This window comes from Podarcis melisellensis (assembly GCF_964234715.1).
Source record: "Podarcis melisellensis genome assembly, chromosome: Z".
NCBI lineage: Eukaryota > Metazoa > Chordata > Lepidosauria > Squamata > Lacertidae > Podarcis > Podarcis melisellensis.
This window is the reverse complement of record NC_138547.1, coordinates 34769416-34791017: the sequence shown is the minus strand read 5'-3', so window position 1 is coordinate 34791017 and position 21602 is coordinate 34769416. Positions and strand designations below refer to the sequence as shown.

Genomic DNA, 21602 nt, shown 5'->3' with positions numbered 1-21602 from the left:
TGAAACAAGCAAGAATTGCCCTTCACTGGCTGGTTTGCAGTCAGACCTCTGGTTCCCCTATGTGTGGAGAAATGCCAAGTGGAGCCAGTCATAGGTTGCAGTTGGTAGTGTGAGGCTGGCATGGTGCCTGCATGGTGACATTCCATTGAATGATGCCTTGTAGTATTTACTTTGGGCTATTTTACACTGAATCAAACTCTTGTTCATATAATCTTCGATAGTCCATTCTGAGAGCAGTTCTTATAAAGATATTATCCATATTGCTAACCAAAATCTTATTAGTGGAAGATACCTGGGCTTGAACATAGGATATTATTTACATGTTTCATTATTTAAAGTGTAAATTTAGTTTAATGGTGTTTCATATGTCACATTTTTTTCCTTCTGGTTCATCATTGACACGTTCCAAGCCATGGTTTATTATGCATATGGACACTGTTCATAATTTGCTATTTTCATGGATTTTTGCCAGGAATTCTATAGTTGGGTATCAGATGTGGCATATGAAGCAACTCTTAGAAGAGATACTAATAAATGTGGTAGGAACCCTTGACCATTTTCTCCTTCCAGCAGAAATGAATAGTAAATTAGCTTCTCTCAGCCTTGATTAAGACTTGCAGCATAATCCTATGCAGAGATACACATAATTTTGCATAAGATTTTGCTGACAAATGGAGCTGATTTAGAGATGGCAATTTTAAGTGTAGCTGGCCTAAAAAATATGCATGAGCAATACTGGACCTGGAATAGCTTCTGTGTTGACCCTTTACCATTTAAGGATGGGGTGTGACAGAAAAATACAAAGCACTCTTACTTGACTTTGACAATGGTATGCCATGTTTAACTATTTTTGTGTGTGTGTTGGGGCAGTGTTAGAAACTCAGATATATAAGCTAGGGTCCAAATGGCTCCTTAAGTCAAGGTTACAGAGAATATCTAGTTGCTATTTTTGGGCAAGATGGCTCTAAGGCCTTATTTTTCAAATGATTGACTGACTGTGATTGATTATCAATTAAGCATCTGGCTAGTTCAGATGACAACCTCGAGCAAGGTAAATAGCTTTGACAACTTTAAGAAGAAAAGTCACTTGATCCAGGGACAGTCCACATATATATTGGCCTGTTTCTACCACTTTTTCTTAATGGTGACATGGACCATTCATAATGTAAGAATATTCTTCACAACTGTGAGCAAGGCAGTAGGGTGGGGTAAGTGGAGACAAGCAACAATTAACTATAACATTGTTCACTGCTCCTGCTCAGGCTGCACAAAAAAATATTGGTTTCTGAAATTTAATCTGATTGTGCAGATAAAATCTAAGTGAGCGAATTCTGGAAGATGTGGTATTAGTGTATGAAAACAGTCAAGATCCAGTGATCCCCAGGCATGCACCTCTAGATTGTAGAGATGTCACTTGGTCGCAAGTGGCAAATAGCCAGGTGCAAAATGCACCTGGTACCTGACTAATTTTGAACACTGGTTTGGGGACACCATGTTTTGGCACCAAACTCAGAACAAGCTCAACGGTGTCTGCATGCTGGTGCTAAGGATGTGCAAGGCTTGGGATCTAAGGGACCCAATCTTGATTTTCACTTTGTGAGTAATGTTTTGGTTTTTTGGATGTGGTATTTTACCCACATATACAGCTGCCTCTTCCTGCAATTGACTACAACTAACAGTAACCACCTGTGGGTCAACAATTGTAACAGGAAATCTTCTGTAGCTGTGTTTTTAACAATATGATTCAATTTTCAAAAATGAGTGATGCTATTTGCATCAGAAAAATGTGATACAAAGCTTGTTTGCATTCAGGTCTAATCTAAGCCAGTTTTGGATATAATATTTTCCCTCCCCATATGCCACAGAACAACACTGTCTTAGGAAAATGAATGGTTTTTGGTATCATTCTCATTTAAAGTCCTGTTGAGGAAAACATGTCCTGCTGTTATGGATGTGTGTTACATCCTTTGGACTTATACTGATCCTATAAGTCTGGAAGACAGAATTTTGATCAAAGTTACCAAAGTTATGCACTGTTCATCTGTAACTGGTGGGGAGGCATGTGCAGCGTGGTACTCCACTGGTCACATGTGGGAAATCGCCATGCTTCTAAGGTTCGTAAGCAAGTGGCAAATTGCATGGAAGTGTGCCAGACTATTTTCATTACCCACCTAAAAATTCAGGCGCCTCTCACTTCTTTCATACTCAAATTTGTAAGAAGATTCTGCATACCTAAGCTCAGTGAAACTGACTTAATCACATCTACAGTTGTGACTGTTCTGCATTGCTTATGTAGCTTTTCTTATAAAACCTACTTGGGAAGAATGATTGTAGCCTTGCACGCCGTGCTACCCTTCATATTTTAGTTGCTATATGCTGCTTTTCTGTATGTTATGTAACAAAAAAGTATAGATATAATGAACTATCTTTTGAGCTTCAAGTTATCAACAAGGATGCTTTACAGATATTAATAATATGGTAACAGTTATTTGCTGGTAAAAGCTTATAGTGTTGAGGACTTATATAATTGAACTGATAGGGCAGTTTCCACAGGAACAGTTATGCCACTCCACTTTAAGGATGATTTCTTTCCTTGATAAGAAGGGAGCCTAGCCCCAGCCCATGCCATGTTGCACTGTTGTGGGGTTGTGGTAGCAACCGCAATTTATCATTCAGGATGAAACTGACCAGACCATAATCTGTCTGGTCAGTGTTAAAATAACGTCCTAGAGCAGTTCTGAAAGTATGAAGCATGTGGAGGGCATACAGAGCAGTCTCTTGGGCTGTTTTATTTTGGCTTGTTTTAAAGTGATTAGAATTAATATTTTGAGCAGGTTCTAAACTTGTGGAGCTTTTCAAATCTGAAATCTCAAACATCTTATTTCCTTAAGATCCCAAAATAAAATTCAGTTTAGGTACTATTTTATTGAGAACATAGTCCAAATGACTATATCTCTGAAGATAAAGTTTGTTCAGTTTATTTTTGGCCTTGTAACTGAAGAAGTTGCCCTGGCAACTGCCTTGCACATAATTTACAGGGTTGAAAACCTGCCAAATTTAACTTTCTAAATTCTGGACCCACTTTGTTGTCTTCACTTTGACCTATCAGTCACTATCAGTAGTACCTCGGGTTAAGAACTTAATTCGTTCTGGAGGTCTGTTCTTAACCTGAAACTGTTCTTAACCTGAAGCACCACTTTCGCTAATGGGGCCTACTGCTATTGCTGCGCCACAACACAATTTCTGTTCTCATCCTGAAGCAAAGTTCTTAACCCGAGGTAATATTTCTGGGTTAGCGGAGTCTGTAACCTGAAGTGTATGTACAGTGGTACCTCTTGTTATGTACTTAATCCGTTCTGGAGGTCTGTTCGTAATTGGAAACCGCTCGTAACATGAGACGCACTTTCGCTAATGATGCCTCCCGCTGCTGCCACGCCGCTGGAGTGCGACTTCCGCATGCATCCCGGGGCAAAGTTCGCAACAAGGGGCATCTACTTCCGGGTTAGCAGAGCGCATAACCCGAAGCATTAGTAAGGGGGATGGTGTGTAACATGAGGTACCACTGTAGTTAGCTTTCCCAAACGCTGAAAACCCGGAGGTAGATGCTTCAGTTTTTGAACTTTTTTCGGAAGCCGAATGTCCGATGTGGCTTCCGCTTGAGTGCAGGAACCTCTTGCAACCAATTGGAAGCCGCGCCTCGGTGGTTGAACTTTTCGGAAGCTGAATGAGTTTCCAGAATGGATTACGTTCGACAACTGAGGTTTGACTGTATTGTCTTTCTTGGGATAGTTTGTGATTTGTTACAGCACAGTACTATACTATGTAACAATATGATTTGTGTTAACCTAATGTGACTGTCATTTAACTACTGATAATTCCTGAAATTATACATTGACTGTGGGATAAATTTGTTTAAAATGGAAAGCAAAGCAAAATCCTTTTTTTTCTAAATCTGAGATTCCAAATAATTCTGCTCCAGCACAGGAAATGCAGCACAGGAAATGCAGCAATGTGTTTAGTACTACATACCATGCATGCCAGTGAGTTGGATTATGCATAAGAGGCTTCCTAGAGAAAAAGACTGAAGTTATCATGGCCTTATTGTTAGGAAGGTGTTTATATATTGTGACCTAAATATTCTAGGTACATTGTTTATGCTTTTTGCTTTAAATTTTGCTGTGAACTTCATGTGTGCAGGCAGAACTGTACGTTGTGCTGAAATGTAGACCTTCATTGTTTCAGTTCTGTAAGTTGTGACAGGTCAAGTCAAGTAAGTATGTAAAATTGGATATGAATATTATTTAGTGAAATACTGATTGCAGTCAATTCACAATTGACAAAAAGGTTAGCTTATGGAGGCTAGCAGTATTTTTAGGTACTTTGACTCTCTCTTCTTAATATGTCTGGGGCTCCAAAACTACAGGTGGTGTTAATGTGTACAGTTAATGGGATATGACTGGCCATGCTAGATTTGAAGTTGGACAGACATTTTTCTATTTTTCTCTAGTAGTGTGTGGCTTTGCTATCTTCTTTGAAACATCAGAACCTATTTGCCCTACAGGGACCCTGAATTCTATCTCTAGTATCTTGTGGTCTGGTTTGTGTAGGTTAACTGTGCAAGAAGGACAGATGACACAATGGATTGACTTAGATTAGTTTTTATTTCTTCTCATTACAAACCATGTGACAAAGCCAGAGTCGTTGGATGTTGTGCTACTGTAGTACCATATTTTTTGCCCTATAAGACGCACTTTTCGCCTCCTAAAAAGTAAGGGGAAATGTGTGTGCATCTTATGGAGCGAATGCAGGTGGGAGGTTCTGCTTAGCGCTCCCTTTAAAGAGCCGTGTGCAGTGTGTGTGCAGCTCTTCGGGGCTTTTCCCTAAGGAGGGGGATGGGCTGCCCTTTTCCCTCCTTGGGGAAAAGCCCCCAAGAGCCGCACATTTACTCAGCGCTCTCTTTAAAGGGAGCGCAGCTCTTGGGGGAGCCTTAGCCGCGCACAGCCTCTCGTGGGCAGGAGATGAAGGCTCCCCTTGCCCGGGAGAGGCTGCGTGCGGCTAAGCCTCCACAGGGCATGGGGAGTCTTCATCCCTGTTCCCTGCGGAGGCTTTGCAGGGCTATCCAAAAGCCAGAACAGCTAGAGGGAGTGCTGTGCAGCGCTTCCTCTAGCTGTTCTAGCTTCTGGATTAGCCATGCGAAGCCTCCGCAGGGCAGCGGGGAGCCTTCATCCCACTGCCCTGTGGAGGCTTCATGCGGCTATCCCTGGCTTTTGCGGGAGATAGGGGAAGGGACAGAGTGCATGGCTCTGTCCCTTCCCCCACCTTCCAGAAAAGCCCCCAAGAGCCGCGCTCCCTTTAAAGAGCGCACGGCTCTTGCGGGAGGAAAGCCAGTAGGCTTGCTTTCGCTGAAACCAGGAGGGCAAGAGGGATCGGTGCGCACCAATCCCGCTTGCTCTCCTGGCTTCAGGCATAGCCCTGCAAAGCCTCCTGAGTGAAGATGGAGGAGCGCTCCCTCTTAGCTCAGGATGCTTTGTGTTGTTTTCTTATTTCTTGTTTTCTTCCCCTAAAAACTAGATGTGTCTTATTGTCTGGTGCGTCTAATAGAGCAAAAAATACGGTAATACATAGTATTAGAAACCTATGCTACAGTTGTCATAACAGAATGTCTACGAACCTTTTTTCCCCCCCGCAATGAAATTTATTAGTATTATGATTCATAGAATTTATAGAGCTGGAAGGGACCACTAGGATCATCTGGTCCAACCCCCTGCAGGGCTTGAACCCACAACCCTGAGATTAGGAATCTCAAGCTCTACCAACTGAGCTATCCCAGTATTCAATTAATTTCCATACTGCCTAATATTTTAAAGGGGGAAAAATCTCGAAAGTGTTTTAAAACACTTTAAAACATCAAATAAAACAATCCTGAATACAACAAATTCAAGCTTCAAGGAAAATATTTCAGATCCTTCTTGTAGTGACAATTGGCTTTCCCTATATTTATTTATTTGCCTACTTAATTTATAAGAAGTACTCTAGGAGGCCAGTACGGTGTTTTTTTTTTTTAATAAATATTTATTAGAGTTTTTAATAAAAGAAATACAGAAATGATAAACAGCGTTACTTTGTTTTTACAAAATTTCATAACATCTTTAGACTTCCTCACATCCCCCGCTCCCATTTACATCTTTAATAATTTTTGTCAAGCAAATTATCATCTTATTTCCAAATCTGTAACCACATACTTAAATATCAATTCTTAATCTATTTTAATGATGGCCAATTATTTATAAATAATATAAATAAATATAAATAAATATAAATAAATAAAGGAGGCCAGTACGGTGTTGTGGTTAGAGTGTCAGATTAGGACCCGAGAGATCAGGGTTGAAATCCCCCCTCAGTCATAAAGCTCATTGGGCCAGTCACCTTATGGCAGTCACAGCCTCTCAACCTATCTCACAGGGTTGTTGTAGGGATAAGGAGGAGGGTGAACTGTGTACTCCTTGGAGAAAGATATAAGATATAATGCAACAAATAAGCTTCTGCTTACTTGCTTATGAAAGCTGGAGGTGCCAGGCAGATGGAGTTGTCAGATGCCAACCTGGCATCCAGAGATCTCCATGTGGTCGCAATTGGACCCATGACAGTCAAAAAACATGCTGGCTCCTTTCTAAGACTGGTAATATGGGTTAATACTGCTTTCCATCTAGATCAGAGGTTCCCAAACTTGTTTGTCCTACCACCCCATTTTCAGGGGGGGGGGGAAATCAGTGCCTCTCTGGAAATCTACCTTCTTTAAGCAAACAAACAAAGATGCAGTGACAAATCTGTGTTCCTTTATGTATCTATATTTCTACCTGCATCCTACAACATAGTAAATAAGGATGTTGTTATAAGTAAGACACAGTGGTGTCATTATACAACTGTTGAAACATGTACAAACAATTTTTCAAAACTGGCCGAGGAGGTGGACTAGGCTCCCAGATTAAAAACCCACGTGGCGGACTAGAGTGAAGCCTGCTGGCTCAGTCGATCTGCCCAGTGTCAGGGCTTGTGCCACTGCCGTCTGTCATTGGCCCAACAGGCAGGTAAGCTGTGAGCCACTTCCTGGGCCTGGGTGAAGCTGAAAAGGGTATACTGAAGCCCAGGTTTACCCCTTTCATCCAGCATGACCACTGGATCCAGGAGAGATCTGGCAGTAAGCATCATTTCACAACAGATGAAGCATGTACTGTACAAATGGTTTTTCAAAATTTTCTTATGCTTCCACTGCCCCTTTTCAGCACCCCTCCCCCAGTTACACCTGAGGCTACTACCACTCCCTGGATCATTCCAGCACCCCCCAGGGGGCAGTATCGCTCACTTTGGGAAACACATGTGGATGTAAATGGTAGAAGTCTAATGTGCGAACCCTTCCTGCATTGCAAATGTTAATGAAGAATAATAATTAATGATGGTAGTGAATTACTTCCTTTTCTCTAGCCTGAATCTTCCATCATTCAGCTTTGATGGATATGGTCAGACCTTAAGATTCTTTTCCTGGTTAGCTACCGTCTGTTCTGACCCTGTCAGTGTATATGTGAAATTATATATATATTTCCCTAATGTGCATTAGTTTACATTTATATTGAACTTCATTTTACATTTTAAACAGTTTGGTGATAGTATTTCGGCTTCGTGGGTAAGCATGTGTAAGAATGGGCTGTATTTAGCCCATTAGTTTCTGTTGGAATTGCTTAAAAGTTACTGAATGTCTTGATGCACATATGAATGTCATTTGAATGACATGTTTCTGTATTATTATTTATAAAATTTATATACAACCCTATACCCATAAATCTCAGGGTAATTCACAACATAAAATCACAATATAAAAAACAGAAAATACATAACAAAAACAACCCAATAATTCCCCCTTAACAAAATATTCCAGTAAGCTTCTGGAACTATGGATGGTGCACATATCAGAAAAAACTAAAGTACGCAACAATTGGCTTATTGTACTCAACTGAAGGCAGAAATCTCTATAAACAGAGTAAGAGATAGTCGTTCAGAACAGTTTGCAGAACTCCACCAGCTTTGGATCCATGTTACTTCTCTAACTGGTGGGAAATTAAACCAATGAACAATAATTTAAGTACAGATGTAGCATAGGAAAATAGTGAGTTTTATGCAGACTACATGAGCAAAGTATAAATATATGTTGATACTATGCTGTCAGTAATGAATTCATGAGAGTTGGCTTCCATGTTGGCACAAATTATGACCAAATTCTTCCATATATTGTTGGTTCTGTTTGCTGTAGCTGGCATTAGCTAGACAGCATATTGGAACAACCACAACAAACATTTCAGAATATAAATAAGTTTAAGTATCCATTGGAATGAATGCTTACTATGGCTGTTTTTCAGTTTAATAAAAGCATTTTCAGAATGTTTTTATGTGTGTGTAGATTCCATCAAAGCATATAAAAAATATTTGCCTGTAACATTTTTGAACACAAACCAACATGTGTCTATATTGTAGAACAGTGTTTCCCAACCGGTGTTCCGCGGCACACTACTGTGCCGTCAGACATTGGCTGGTGTGCCGTGGGAGGGAGGCGGGCGAGTCGGGCGGTGAGAGGCGGCGGCGGCGAGGATCCGCGTCGAGCCGGGGGCGGCTCCGCGGTGGTGGTGCCGAGCGGCGGGGCAGCGCGTGCAAAAGGGAGGAGCGCGAGACAGCGGAGGAGGAGGAGGCCGGCATGTCCGGGCAGCAGCAGCAACAACAGCAGCAGCAACTCCCGGCGACGGCTCCTCAAGCCCCGCCGCCGCCCCCTCCTCCGCCCGCTATCGCCGCCACCACCACAACAGCCGCCGCCGCCTCAGTTGCCGCCGTCCCTCAGTCCCTCGCTCTGCTGCCTCCTCCCACCCCCAAAGCTTGGAGGTTCCCCGGCAAGGGGGAGGGAAAAAACTTTCACTTTCGTGCGTCCCTCCCGGCGTGACGCTGCGCGCTGACGTCACGGGGCGGGGCTTTAATGGTGGTGTGCCGTGAGATTTTTTTTCAGTAAACAGGTGTGCCGTTGCCCAAAAAAGTTTGGGAAACACTGTTGTAGAAGGTTACTTAATCTGAGTCATTTTGAGAATTGCAGAGACTGAAACACGGGAAATTGCAGATTTTTCAGTATGGATAGTAATTTATGTCAAGAGGCTCTTTGTGTGGATTTGGTGCCTCCCCACCCAAATGGCTCCACAAACCACACCAAGTTTACCAACTTTACAAAGAAACATAGGCAGCAAATACTTTCAGAGCATGTCAGGGCCCAGACTTTCTATATAGTACACTCATATGCATGCACATTCAGAAGTATGTATTATTGAATTCAGTGAGACTTCAAGGTAAGTGTAGGATTATAGTCTTAAACGATCATGTAAGAGTCATAAATGGAAACAGCAAAGAATCTTGGGGCTGCAGTCTATTATATTTTAGTATTCATGAAATAGGGTTTTTCTTTAGTTTGGAACCATATCAATGAGCATGAAAGTGATCAGGAGTTCGTTTCATGCCATGAAAATGAACCTCAAAATTACAGGATGAGTGAAGGAATGCCTTTTAAACAAGGCAGGACTGGATTAGGCTTGCCAGCCAAATCTTTATTTTCCCTTACTCCCAAGGGCTTGGTTTGACAAATGGGCAGTGCCAGCTACCTGTCTGGCACCTCATGTCACAGTAATGTCAGGCTGTCCATTTTTGATCACATGGTTTGAAATCATACCTTGCAGGTAAAGGGACAGCCTTTAAGGGTTGCCAACTTTGCTTAACATAGAGTTTGCCTTAAAAAAATAATAATTGGTTTTTAAACAAATACACATACAATGACCATTAAACACTTATCTAGCAGTGTTTCTAATAGTGTTTGTTCTACCCATTGTCTCTACAAATACACTTGCATATTCAACATTCAAACATATTACTTAATGTATCCTCTCCACTGAGAATATTGAGTGATTGGTATAACAACGTTTTGATTTGGGTCATTAACATCATTTGCATTTTTCACAGCTGCTACCTATTGGGTCAGCGTTTTCACTGACATCCATCACAAGTCTAGGGTCTCTTTCCTGGTTAGTTACTACAAGTTCAGATCTTATAAACATATATATGCATTAGTTTACATATGCTAACACTGAATCGTATTTCCCATTTTAATATTTGCCTCTTCCTTCCTTTTTTGATTTCCTTGTTGTTCAAAGGTCCAGTGACTTCCATTGGCAATTTCCTGCATCTAATGCATGTAAATACCTTGTTATTGTTGGCCTTTTTGTTTTTAGTGATGTGCTCCTCAAATTGTTTTTTATTCCTTATTTCCTGCTTGTGTTTCTTTTGCCAGAGTTTGTGTTCCTTTTCCTCCTTATTTGAACAAGATTTCTGTTTTCTGAAGGAAATCTTGTTTTCTGTTGGCTTTATTGATACTGTTCATTGAACATGTTGGCATTCTCTTGACTGGTGGTGCCTTTTCTGAATTTCTACTGTTGTGGTTTTGAATTACCCCCTAGGATTCTGAAAACAGCTATTATGTTGTGGAGGATGACTGAAGCCAGTGGGCTGGTTTTGTGTGTGAAAGTATTCTTACATGGGATTGTATTTTAGCATGTGATCCCCTATCTGCATTCTGAAGTAATATTGTCCAAGGAAGAGGTCATATGCTTTTTGTGAAGCTTTAGGTTTGGCTTAGAAGTATTGGAAATCCTATGTTTGGATCAAATGGACGAATCCTTTCTTTTGGGACCCTGTGAGTTCTAGCATATCTGCTAGCAAGGGACAGATTTTCATCCTCTACAGTAGATGGACACTGGGCATACTTTTTAGACAACTGATCACTACAAGTATTTATATTTCCCAGGAGTTGGGTCTACAGTCACATCTGGCATATGGAAATGTTTTGAATTTTAGAATGTGCTGTTTGTGAACGGTAACAAAACTTTAACTTAGTGTATATTCGGACAACTATCATATTGTTTTGTGTTCTCCAGTTCTTTGAGTAGTGAGAAGTTCCATGGGCAGCACCACTTAGATTATTTATACACAAGTAGAACATAGGGGTAGTCAAGTAGCATATCTGCTTTTGTATACTACATTTTTGGAGAGTTTTGCATTCTACCCCCAGGGCATTCTGACTTTGCCCCCCAAATGGTTTTGTGAAGCACACACACCTTACACTCACCCCCTTTCCTTAGCTTCCACATTATCTTGGCCTCTTCCATTCAAAATGCTCAAATATCTCTAGCTATGTTCTGATCATTAGCTTTCCTTTAGAACATCTGCTAGTCATTCTAGTCACCTAACAAGCAACTTGCCTCACAAGTATGGCCAGAGCATGCATTATTTATTTATTTATTTATTTAAATTTATATATCACACCCTTCCTCCTGGAAAACTCCAGAGCAGCATCCACGTAAGTAATAAAAATATACCCAAATTATGTGTCTGAATAGGCCGATCCAACTAGAAAAGATTTCAGCAGGCAGCTAAAGGAGAACAGTCTTATCTGTCTTATTTGATGTTCTCATCATCAAAATGATAATTTGGGTGCTTCTTTCAATTGTAGCATCTGCATGTGATGAGGTTATCCTCATGTGAATAGACTTGTTGGTGGTTGGTAGTAGTACAAAATAGTGTACTGTTACACATATGCAAAATAAATTTAAAATAACACAATAATTCTTAATTGTCTTTCTGTGAAATGTACAAAAATGTACAAAATGTACAAAAATATTAAGTAACTTATTACTTAATTAATTTATATGCTAAGATCATTTCCAAGTGTAAATTCAACTATTTTTAAATTAGGACTTTGAAACATGCATTGAACCATCTTTGCTATAAGAACATTAGTGTTAGATGCAACTAAATGCATAGCATTGTGTGCTGCTCTGTAGGTGGTGTAACATTTGATCAGAATTTGGATTATTGCTGCCTCAGGTGGAAGATGTCAGGGGACAGCAACAATTTCTCCTAGGTCTTGAGTTTGGATGTTTTTGAAATTAGACTATATGTTCTTGCCTTATGTGTGAGATACATCTAACGTGGGCCCAGTAATTTGTTTATTAGAGCGAACGTGCCTTGCTGTATACCTAGGAAAACCACAGACATCACTTCAAACTAGTTACAAACCTATGCTTCAGCTAGAAGGTTTAATTAGACCATTTGCTGTCCTGCCAGTTACATGCTTAGTGGTTAAGCAAAGTATACTCTCTTGGTGCTTTGTATACCATTGCGTGCTCCCACTTTCTTGTCCTTGTGGTTTTCCTTCTCTTTAGAAGCTGTGGGTGTGGTTACTCAGAAATGCTGCCCTAATCTTCCTGCTCTTGCACTTTCCTCATCAAATGTTTCACTGTTGTTAGTTCTGTGGAGACTCCTAGTGGTCAGTTGAAGTTAATTCCATGTGGTAGAGCTGCTTGCCACTGAATTTAATATGTTAAACTAAGCTTTTTTAAAATTATTTTTTAAATAAAGCTGTTGTATACTTGTATGGGTTTACTGGTGCTGTAGCTTTAATAGTATTTTTAGTAGATTCATTTGTATAATAGTTGCAAGCTATGTACTGTCCTTCATGCACGCTACATAATTTGAAATTTAGCAAAGCATTTTCTTAAATAATAATGGAGAGCCAGAAGGACAATGTAAACTTGAACATAGTCTTCCTTTTCTCCTCTGCTTCCACCAGAGAGTTCAAAATTGGGGTGTGGGTATGAAGGGGATGGCTGGCTTGTGAAAAGCACTGTGTGAGACGCAGAGAAGGGAATATCTTCCAGGATAAGAGGCTGGGAGAAGAAACGGAAGCTCCCAGGTGAGAGCTGGGAGGATCCACCCTCTTCTGTGTGAGACAAGGGTTAAGATCTACTTTTGAGAGAGGGCTTTGTATTTTTTTTCTCTTTTCCTTTCCTTTCCTTTTTTATTTTTAGTAGTTTTCTTTTATTTGTACAGTGGTACCTCTACGTATGTTCACCTCCAGTTCCATATCCTTTGGGATATGTGCGCAGCAAACCAGAAAGTATTTTTCTGGGTTTCGTGATGTGTAGAAGTGCAGAAGCGGCACCTCCGGATATGCACACCTTGGGATCCGACTGGAGCTCCAGAACGGATCCTGTGTGCAACCGGAGGTACCAGTGTATTGTATGATGAAAAGTTTCAATAAAAATATGCCAAAATTGGGGTGCAGGTGATTTTTGTGTGGCTGTTTTTAGAGTTTTTTTCAAACTGGACAGTGTTGGAATAACGCAGTTGCTTTTTGGTTATTAAGGATGTACTCTTTATAGCAGCCTTTCTCATCATCCCTAGGTAGAAGGGCCAGTGGTCAGGAATGATGTGAGTTGTAGTCCAACAACATCTGGGGACCCAAGGTTGGGACTGGGTGCCTTAGAGAAATGAATTAAAATAGGCAAACTATTCCTGCCCATATAAATATTCAGTTTTCTGAATAGCTTGGGATCATACGTTTTTCAGAAACTTTGTAGTCTTGTCAGTAAGATGAATTTTAGTCCCAAGTTCCTCATATCAATTCTGCCATTACAGGAAGATTAGAGTTCAGACTGTTAATGGAGCTAAACATCAGTAAAAGATATACTTCAGGGACACTAACTGCAATAATTGACTGGTAACAGCTTGACATGTATACTTTCACATGGTATCATTGATTGAACACTAAAGACTTGTTTTGCCATTGGATAAGTTATTTGGTCATTGTTAAAAATAAGGAAACACAAGTTGTAATAGCTTTGGTCCTTGTTTGCAATAGACCTAAAAGTGAAGTATCAATATTTTTACGCTTTAAATTAGTGTATAAAGCACATTAAAACCAGTTGCTTAAATGAACAACATCTCCAACATAATTTACTTGGCAGTAACAGGCAAAATTTAGTGAAATGTGTCTATTGGTGAGTACACTTAGGATAATTAGAATACAGCATGAGTTCCATAGTTAGATCTAAACTGTTATATGAAAAAGTAGTGTTGAGTTTATGTGTATGTAATGAATTTTGAATTCAGGGCTATGTGGGAGAGAAGAATCTAATTCCAAAATGTGTCAATTCTTATATACTTTAGTGTGTCTGTAAGAGAGAGAGAACCAAGTAAAACAACACTAATTGAACTCAAGTACCTCATATAATAAACCTAGTATATTACACTTGATGTCGAGGGACGCGGGTGGCGCTGTGGGTAAAAGCCTCAGCGCCTAGGGCTTGCCGATCGAAAGGTTGGCGGTTCGAATCCCCGCGGCGGGGTGCGCTCCTGTTGCTCGGTCCCAGCGCCTGCCAACCTAGCAGTTCGAAAGCACCCCCGGGTGCAAGTAGATAAATAGGGACCGCTTACCAGCGGGAAGGTAAGCGGCGTTTCCGTGTGCGGCTCTGGCTCGCCAGATGCAGCTTTGTCACGCTGGCCACGTGACCCGGAAGTGTCTTCGGACAGCGCTGGCCCCTGGCCTCTTGAGTGAGATGGGCGCACAACCCCAGAGTCTGGCAAGACTGGCCCGTACGGGCAGGGGTACCTTTACCTTTACCTTTATTACACTTGATGTTAGCCAAAAGGCCAATAAGTTTTATCCAGAATAACGCTGTAAAAAAAAAAGGTCCCTTACCTTTCCTGCCCCAACCTGGCCACAGTGATCCATGCAAAGGTCACCTCCAGGCTTGACTACTGTAATTCTGCCCTTGAAGCTGTCCCAGAAACTCCAGTGGGTGCAGAATGCTGCAGTGAGGCTCCTCACGGGGTCTCTGCCATGGGAGCTTATTCACCCAGTGCTTTTCCAGCTGCACTGGCTCCCGGTGGAGTACAGGGTCAGATTTAAGGTACTGGTTTTGACCTTTAAAGCCCTTCACGCCTTAGGACCCTCGTACCTACGGTATACCCCACGGAGGACCTTAAGGTCCATAAATAGCAACACCCTAGAGGTCCCGGGCCCTAAGAAAGTCAGATTAGCCTCAACCAGAGCCAGGGCCTTTTCAACACTGGCTCTGGCCTGGTGGAGCACCCTGTCTCATGAGACCAGGGCCCTGCAGGATCTGATTTCTTTCTGCAGGGCTTGTATGACAGAGTTGTTCCGCCTGGCCTTTGGCTTGGAATCAACTTGATTCCCTCCCCTTCTTTTCTTTCTTTTTTCCTTTTTCCTCCTGTGATGGAATTCCTATTTGGGGACTTCCCTGGCTTTTTTCTGGCCCATGTAGGACCAGTTTGGATAGTTAGCCTTGGTGAAGACTTGACGTTTTCATCCCCCAAAAGTTTTTGATTTGAGTTTCCATTGAAGTGAGGCTGTGTTTTAATGTTGTATTTTAATCTTGTTTTTAAAGTTGTATCTCAATCAATTTGTTTTTATATCGGGTGTTAGCTGCCCTGAGCCCGGTGTTGGCTGGGGAGGGTGGGGTATAAATAAAATTTATTATTATGTAGTGGTACCTTGGGTTACATACACTTCAGGTTACATACGCTTCAGATTACAGACTCCGCTAACCCAGAAATAGTACCTCGGGTTAAGAACTTTGCTTCAGGATGAGAACAGAAATCGTGCTCTGGTGGCGCGGCAGCAGTGGGAGCCTGCATTAGCTAAAGTCGTGTTTCAGGTTAAGAACAGTATCAGCTTAAGAACGGACCTCCGGAACGAATTAAGTACTCTGGTTCACCAGAAGCGGCTTAGTCATGCTGGCCACATGACCCGGAAGCTGTACGCCGGCTCCCTCAGCCAATAAAGCGAGATGTGCACCGCAACCCCAGAGTCGGCCATGACTGGACCTAATGGTCAGGGGTCCCTTTACCTTTGCCGCTGTATTAAGATAATGTACGTGTTTCTATTAGCACTATAAGGGGACAATAACTTGATCCACAGTTGCCTTGAGCCATTTTATTTCTGTGATAAATCATTGGAAGTATAAGTATAAAGAGTGCTACATCATATTTTGAGGGACTGTACATTTGGTATGTCCTGTACTAAGTAAAGTGTGTAAGATGCTGTTCATGCCTCACAAGCTGATTTTCTCTTAAGGCAAATCTCTGGGCCATTCTTCAAACAATAAAATAAGGTTTTACCAGGAAATGAAAGACTTCTGATGAGGATAGGAAAAGCTTCACACAGCTCTTAATATCATCTTCTTTCTCACTGTCAACCAACCCAGCCAGAAAGCTCCTTAGACAAAGCTATAACAAGGACTGGCTAGAAAATTGTCCTTGTCTTTGTCACTTGTAATATATTTAGAGTATCATATAGTTCAGAGGTTTTCTTCAAACTTTTTGAACCAAGCTTTGTTTGGTGACAAAAAGGTGTGAACCACAGTGCTGCCTAAGCAGTTTATTTATTTAGTCAAAGACTGTCCTGTATTGTGTATAAATATTTTGCTGTGTGTTCAGTCCAATGTAATGTTATATTAGATGCTATTTATTTTTCTCTGTTAACACCCAACACCCAATTTCTCTTTTTTTTGACAATGATACAGTAATGTCAAAATGAGGTTGAAGTGATATGGTATGGTATACTAGTAACATACAGTCAAAATAAAATTTGGTAGTGCTGGCTTTAAATGTGTTATACCTGGTATGGAAGCATTTTGTGAGAAAATAATGAAAAAAAGCTTTAGAAACAAGTAAAAAATAAGCTTTGGGAACTTCATGTTAATTTCAAAAGGTATGTTGGGTAATATACTGTTTTTTTCTTCTTTTTTTAAAAACTTAACTAGAATCTTCAGATAAAAACTTTGGCAGATGATATGGTAAGAGTCTTACATGCTGGGTTTGTGTTTCTTTCTAGTGCATGCTGCTTCTGCTGCATAAGAGTAATTATGACCAGTAGGAAATGAATATTGTGAAGTGTTCCACCATGTAAGGAAAGACTGAGGAAGCTGTTTGCCCTTTACATGCTGGACTTCTGACTCCCATCAGCTCCAGTCAGCATTACCAGTGTCTAGGGATTAAGGGGGTTGTGCTCCAGCAACACCTGAAGGGCCATAGGTTCACTGTTCTTGCTATAAGGGAACAAACTTTGGAAAAGCTATCTCTTGCCTATTTGGTTTTAAATAACTATTTCCCCTGATACTTCCTTGATTTTAATCCTTTCAACCCTGATGCTGTAAAAGACTTTCAGATGTAGATGTGAATACTGTCTCTTTCATTAGTAATATAACATGTGGCACCCTGTAACACTTCAGAGCAGTGGTGGCCAATCATTTTGGCAAGTGCATTACAAGTCAAGTCCAGAGTTTGAGGTAGCATTTACTTCTCTATCCCTTGATGTGGTATTTGCATCTAACTTATAGCCTGCTAAGGTGCCTGTAGTCTTGCCTCACTTTAGCCTTTCTGTTCGTATATGAGCTCTACAGCTCCTATCAAAATGTGCCACAAACACCTGCTGTCTATATCACTCATGATATATTTGCCACAGGTAACGTCCATTATAATAATACTTAATAAGTGTTATTAAAGTATGCTAAAGAACACATCCATTATAATGGATATTACAAATTATTGTATTCTTTGAAGAAATAGACTATCACTGTAATTTTGCATTTTATGTGCATGGAGAACAAGGGTGAAAAGCATTTCCTGTAGAGCTCCAATATTACTCATCTCTCACATAACTGGGTTGTATCCAGTTAATTCATTTTAAGCAAAACTTTGTCCCATGCTTCCTGTAAGACCATCCAGTAGGAGACGTAGTGGCTGTTGAATATGCAAGCTTGCATGCAGTACTTGCACAGAGAAGAAATCTACTAAACCATTTTACTGATAATTCTGTGCTGCTTAACGTTCCCTTCAGCTAATGCTTGTAAAAGATCTTGAAGCAATATAACAGCTAACTTGTTTGTCTGATGAATCCTAAAAAAAGAGACTGTACTTAAACCTAGAGTGACTTTTAAAATGTTTTGATCCAAGCCTCTCATGAACGTAATTAAGTAATCCATGGCTCTGCCATTTTGGATATATCCAGTTCAGCCGTCCTCTGGTTTGCAGTTGAGAACTGGATATTACCTGAAGACTTTGAATGCTTACCTATATAGATAGAACTGTATACATTACAAATCTGTGAACAAAAGCATAGAGTTTAGTTTCGGAAATTCATCCTTACATGGTGATTTCTAGCATTAAAGGCTGGGGGGGAAATACGGTTCAAAATGGGTGGTTAATATCTTCTGAAATCCCAGTCAGATCCAGATTTTCCTGATTAGTAGCAAAATACTTTTATACAAAATGAGCATATTTTCTCAACTTGTCTGACTTATACAGATTTAGATTTCACTTTTTCTTAAACCAAATTCTGAGCTATTTTGAGCTATCTTGGTTGAGAATTTTGAGACTCAGAACTTAAAAGACTACACATTGCCCTGTTTCTAGGCAAGTGATGCTATGCACCACATTATTTGGACTAAAATTGCATCTGATTTAAATAGACAAATTGTACATTATATTCTGTGCAGAAATATTGCATTTTAAAGGGGAGTACACCCCATGATTAGGCAAAACAAAGCTCTGAAGTACAGTCTCAGAATTGTAGCTGTATGGCTTAATTATCTTCAGCATGATTATTAATTTTAGCATGCAAAGTGGAAGTAAATGATTTTCTCTTATATGTTACCCCTAATAGAAAGTATTTGTGTTCTTTCTGCAGCGTGACAGAATAACCAGTTTTAGGAAATCGGGCGTCAAAAAGGAGAAACTTCTCATTCAGCACCCCATTGACTCCCAGGCTTCTATAAATGAATTGCCAGTGGCTCAGCCACTATTTGATGAACGTTCAATGAATTTATCAGAAAAAGAAGTTATGGATTTGTTTGAAAAAATGATGGTAAGCTTTTTGCTTGACAAGCATGTGTTTGTATTGCGAACAATACATAAAATTAGACTCCTGTGTTATCAGTTGTCGAAAATCTGTTATTGAGCTTCTGAGCAAAACGGTTAATCCTTGCTCCAAGACCAATGCAGACACTAATTAAATAGTGAATGAGAAGGAGATAGATTAGTGTGTGAATATTCCAACGTACATTTTAATTTGATTGTCTTGGATAGAGGACTGGAAGACACGTTTCAGTTGCCATGGGGATGTTACCCCGAATTTTTTACTGAGATAAATCAGTGGCCAGGAGTTGTAGTGTGGTGGAGATGCCTAATGAATGAACAGTATATGCAGATTATGGTGCGGAAAGCTATTGTCATCATAGAGAGACAATTCTCAGTGTCTTTCTCAAGGTCATTGCTTGCTTCCTTACCTGGAATGTTATCATGGAAGGAAGTTTGTTTATGGCCTGGTTTACATGAAACATTTTAAAATAGTTAAAATAAGCTGTGTTTTAATGTGAATGTGCTAATGCACACAGATGAAACCATGGGACCTTCTCTGCTCCTGATATTTTGTTGCCAGGGAGGAAACAGACCAGAATTAAAGTTGTTACTGCATTTGAACCTGGGCTTGTGGTTTCTTTTTTCTCCACACAAGTGGTAAGTCAATTTTTTTAAAATTGCTTACTACTTGTGGTCTTTTTGAGAAACGAAATACAAGTTTGGGTTTCCACATAACAAACCAGACTCTAACCTGTTTCCTCATAGGTGCACCAAGAGAGGAGTGAAATGACCAAAATTCCAGCTGTGTGCACCAGGTCACTGCATGCTCACATTAAAACATAGTTTATTTTGTTTTACTGAGATGTGTGTACTCGGCCAATAGCTCTTGAGTGAAGAGTTATACCCCAAATTATTACTTGGGCAGTTAACTGCACTACTGGACTTGTTGCATTCTGTTGCTTAGCATTGAGCATGTGTGTATATGAGCATGCTGGAAATTGTGCATTAATGTTGCTCATATAAACAGATAGCTTAGGATGATGATGTGAAATAGCCTGTCTAGAGTAAACCAGTCATCCCTCCTTTCTCTTTAAACATAGAGCAATTCTTAGCATCTGTACTCATGAAGATTAACTGAAACTATGAAATATTAATCCAATCCTGGCAACGTTATGATTATTTACTTACAGGAAGACATGAACCTGAATGAAGAACGAAAAGCTCCTTTACGGAATAAGGACTTGACCACAAAACGTGAGATGGTTGTCCAGTACATTTCTGCAACTGCCAAATCTGTAAGTAGGAAGTCTTCTACCCTCAAAGATAGGTCAGACTAATACTCTTAACATCATCTGCAGTTTCAACTCAAATCTTCAGATTTCTGCTTTAGTTTATCCTTCCTAGAGTGCTTACAAAGCTTTCTTCATAAAATCCTTTAAAATGCCTTCAACGATGGATAAAAGCCTTAATTAGAATGTATTACATATTTCACAACTGCTTGGTAATCTAAAACATGATGCTGTCTTTACTGTAAACCATTAAGTATCCTAAATCCACTGCTCCAGAATAATCATTAGGGCTTTTCTCAGTATCTCTTACACAGTAAATGCCACAAATGTGGGAGATGCTGATAGTAATTTGAAAACAAGGTGTAAAAGTATCTTAGTTTCAAACCATGTTCTTTGGTACTGGCTGGCTGTCCTAGTTTCTGTAGTTTCTGGCTTTCAAATTGATTCATTCAAAGGGCAGTCCCATATACAGCCTATTAGGACAGCTTCACTAAATTATTTGATGTAGCAAGGAACTACTGTGAAAAATGACTTTTGCTTGCATTATTATTGTTACTATTAATTAATTAAATTTATTTAACACCCTTTATCCAAGAATCACAGAGCAGTTTACAGTATAAAAACACAAACATAATAACATAACAAACAACACAATAACTACATCCCTGCACTCATATACATACATAAATGGTTCTTTGAAACCTAACCAGTGATTCTAATTGCAGAAGTAGTGGGAAATAATAAACACCTGATGACGATGATAATAATAAAACATCACTTTAGTGACCTAGATTGAGGTTGTTGAATTCTAGTTTGCAGCTTTCCTTCCCATGAAATAACCCGTTGCTTTTCATGGGACAATATGTATAGTTTGTTAGGTAATCTGCTCTTCTAGGCTTTGAAACGGGCACAGTGTCACATTCCAAGTATGAAAGTGGGACAGTTTAAGTGTCTTCATAAGAATACCATATTTGTATGTTCAATGAATGTTGACTTTCAATGAGCATACAAAGAACTCTTAATTTTTTTAAAGGTGAAGTCTTATGATGCTGAAGTTCTCCATTAAGTGAGGAAGCATTTCCCCCCACTAGGTATATTTCCCCGCTGACCGTTGACTACCTCAGAGCTGGCGGAGCTACAGTGGACCAGATTGTTTTCACACACCCATGGACCAAATATGACAGGCAGTTGAGGCCACACACCTGTTAATCACAATGACATTACCTAACCTAACTTTTTTTGCCCACACATTTTGTTGAGAAATCATGCAAAGTATCAGAGTTCTCTGCGGCAATCAGCTGAATGCTGTGCAAGACCCCACTGTAGAATGTTCTGCAAGGGAGTTTTCAGGACCCAACAAGCAGGAGACCGTTGGGTCATGTGAAGTCCTTTGTGCAGATATTTGCAGGTGCTCTGAAGAGCTTGTTGATTGGGCCTGCAAACCACTTTGGCTGATCCAGGTTTTTACCTGCTGAACACCTGATGTTGTATGTCATGTAGGCCAGGTGCTTAGCT

The 21602-nt window shown here is 40.2% G+C and overlaps 1 protein-coding gene across 1 annotated transcript in view; it reads left to right on the top strand.

Annotated features, from left to right (window-relative positions):
* Positions 1 to 21602, top strand: part of DIAPH2 (diaphanous related formin 2) — a 346935-nt gene that overhangs the window by 3652 nt on the left and 321681 nt on the right. Inside the window, exons 2-4 of the mRNA XM_081897572.1 lie at positions 16704 to 16736; positions 18629 to 18805; positions 19989 to 20093. Of these exons, the coding sequence (XP_081753698.1) occupies positions 16704 to 16736; positions 18629 to 18805; positions 19989 to 20093 (315 nt within the window). The remainder of the gene's footprint in view (positions 1 to 16703; positions 16737 to 18628; positions 18806 to 19988; positions 20094 to 21602) is intronic.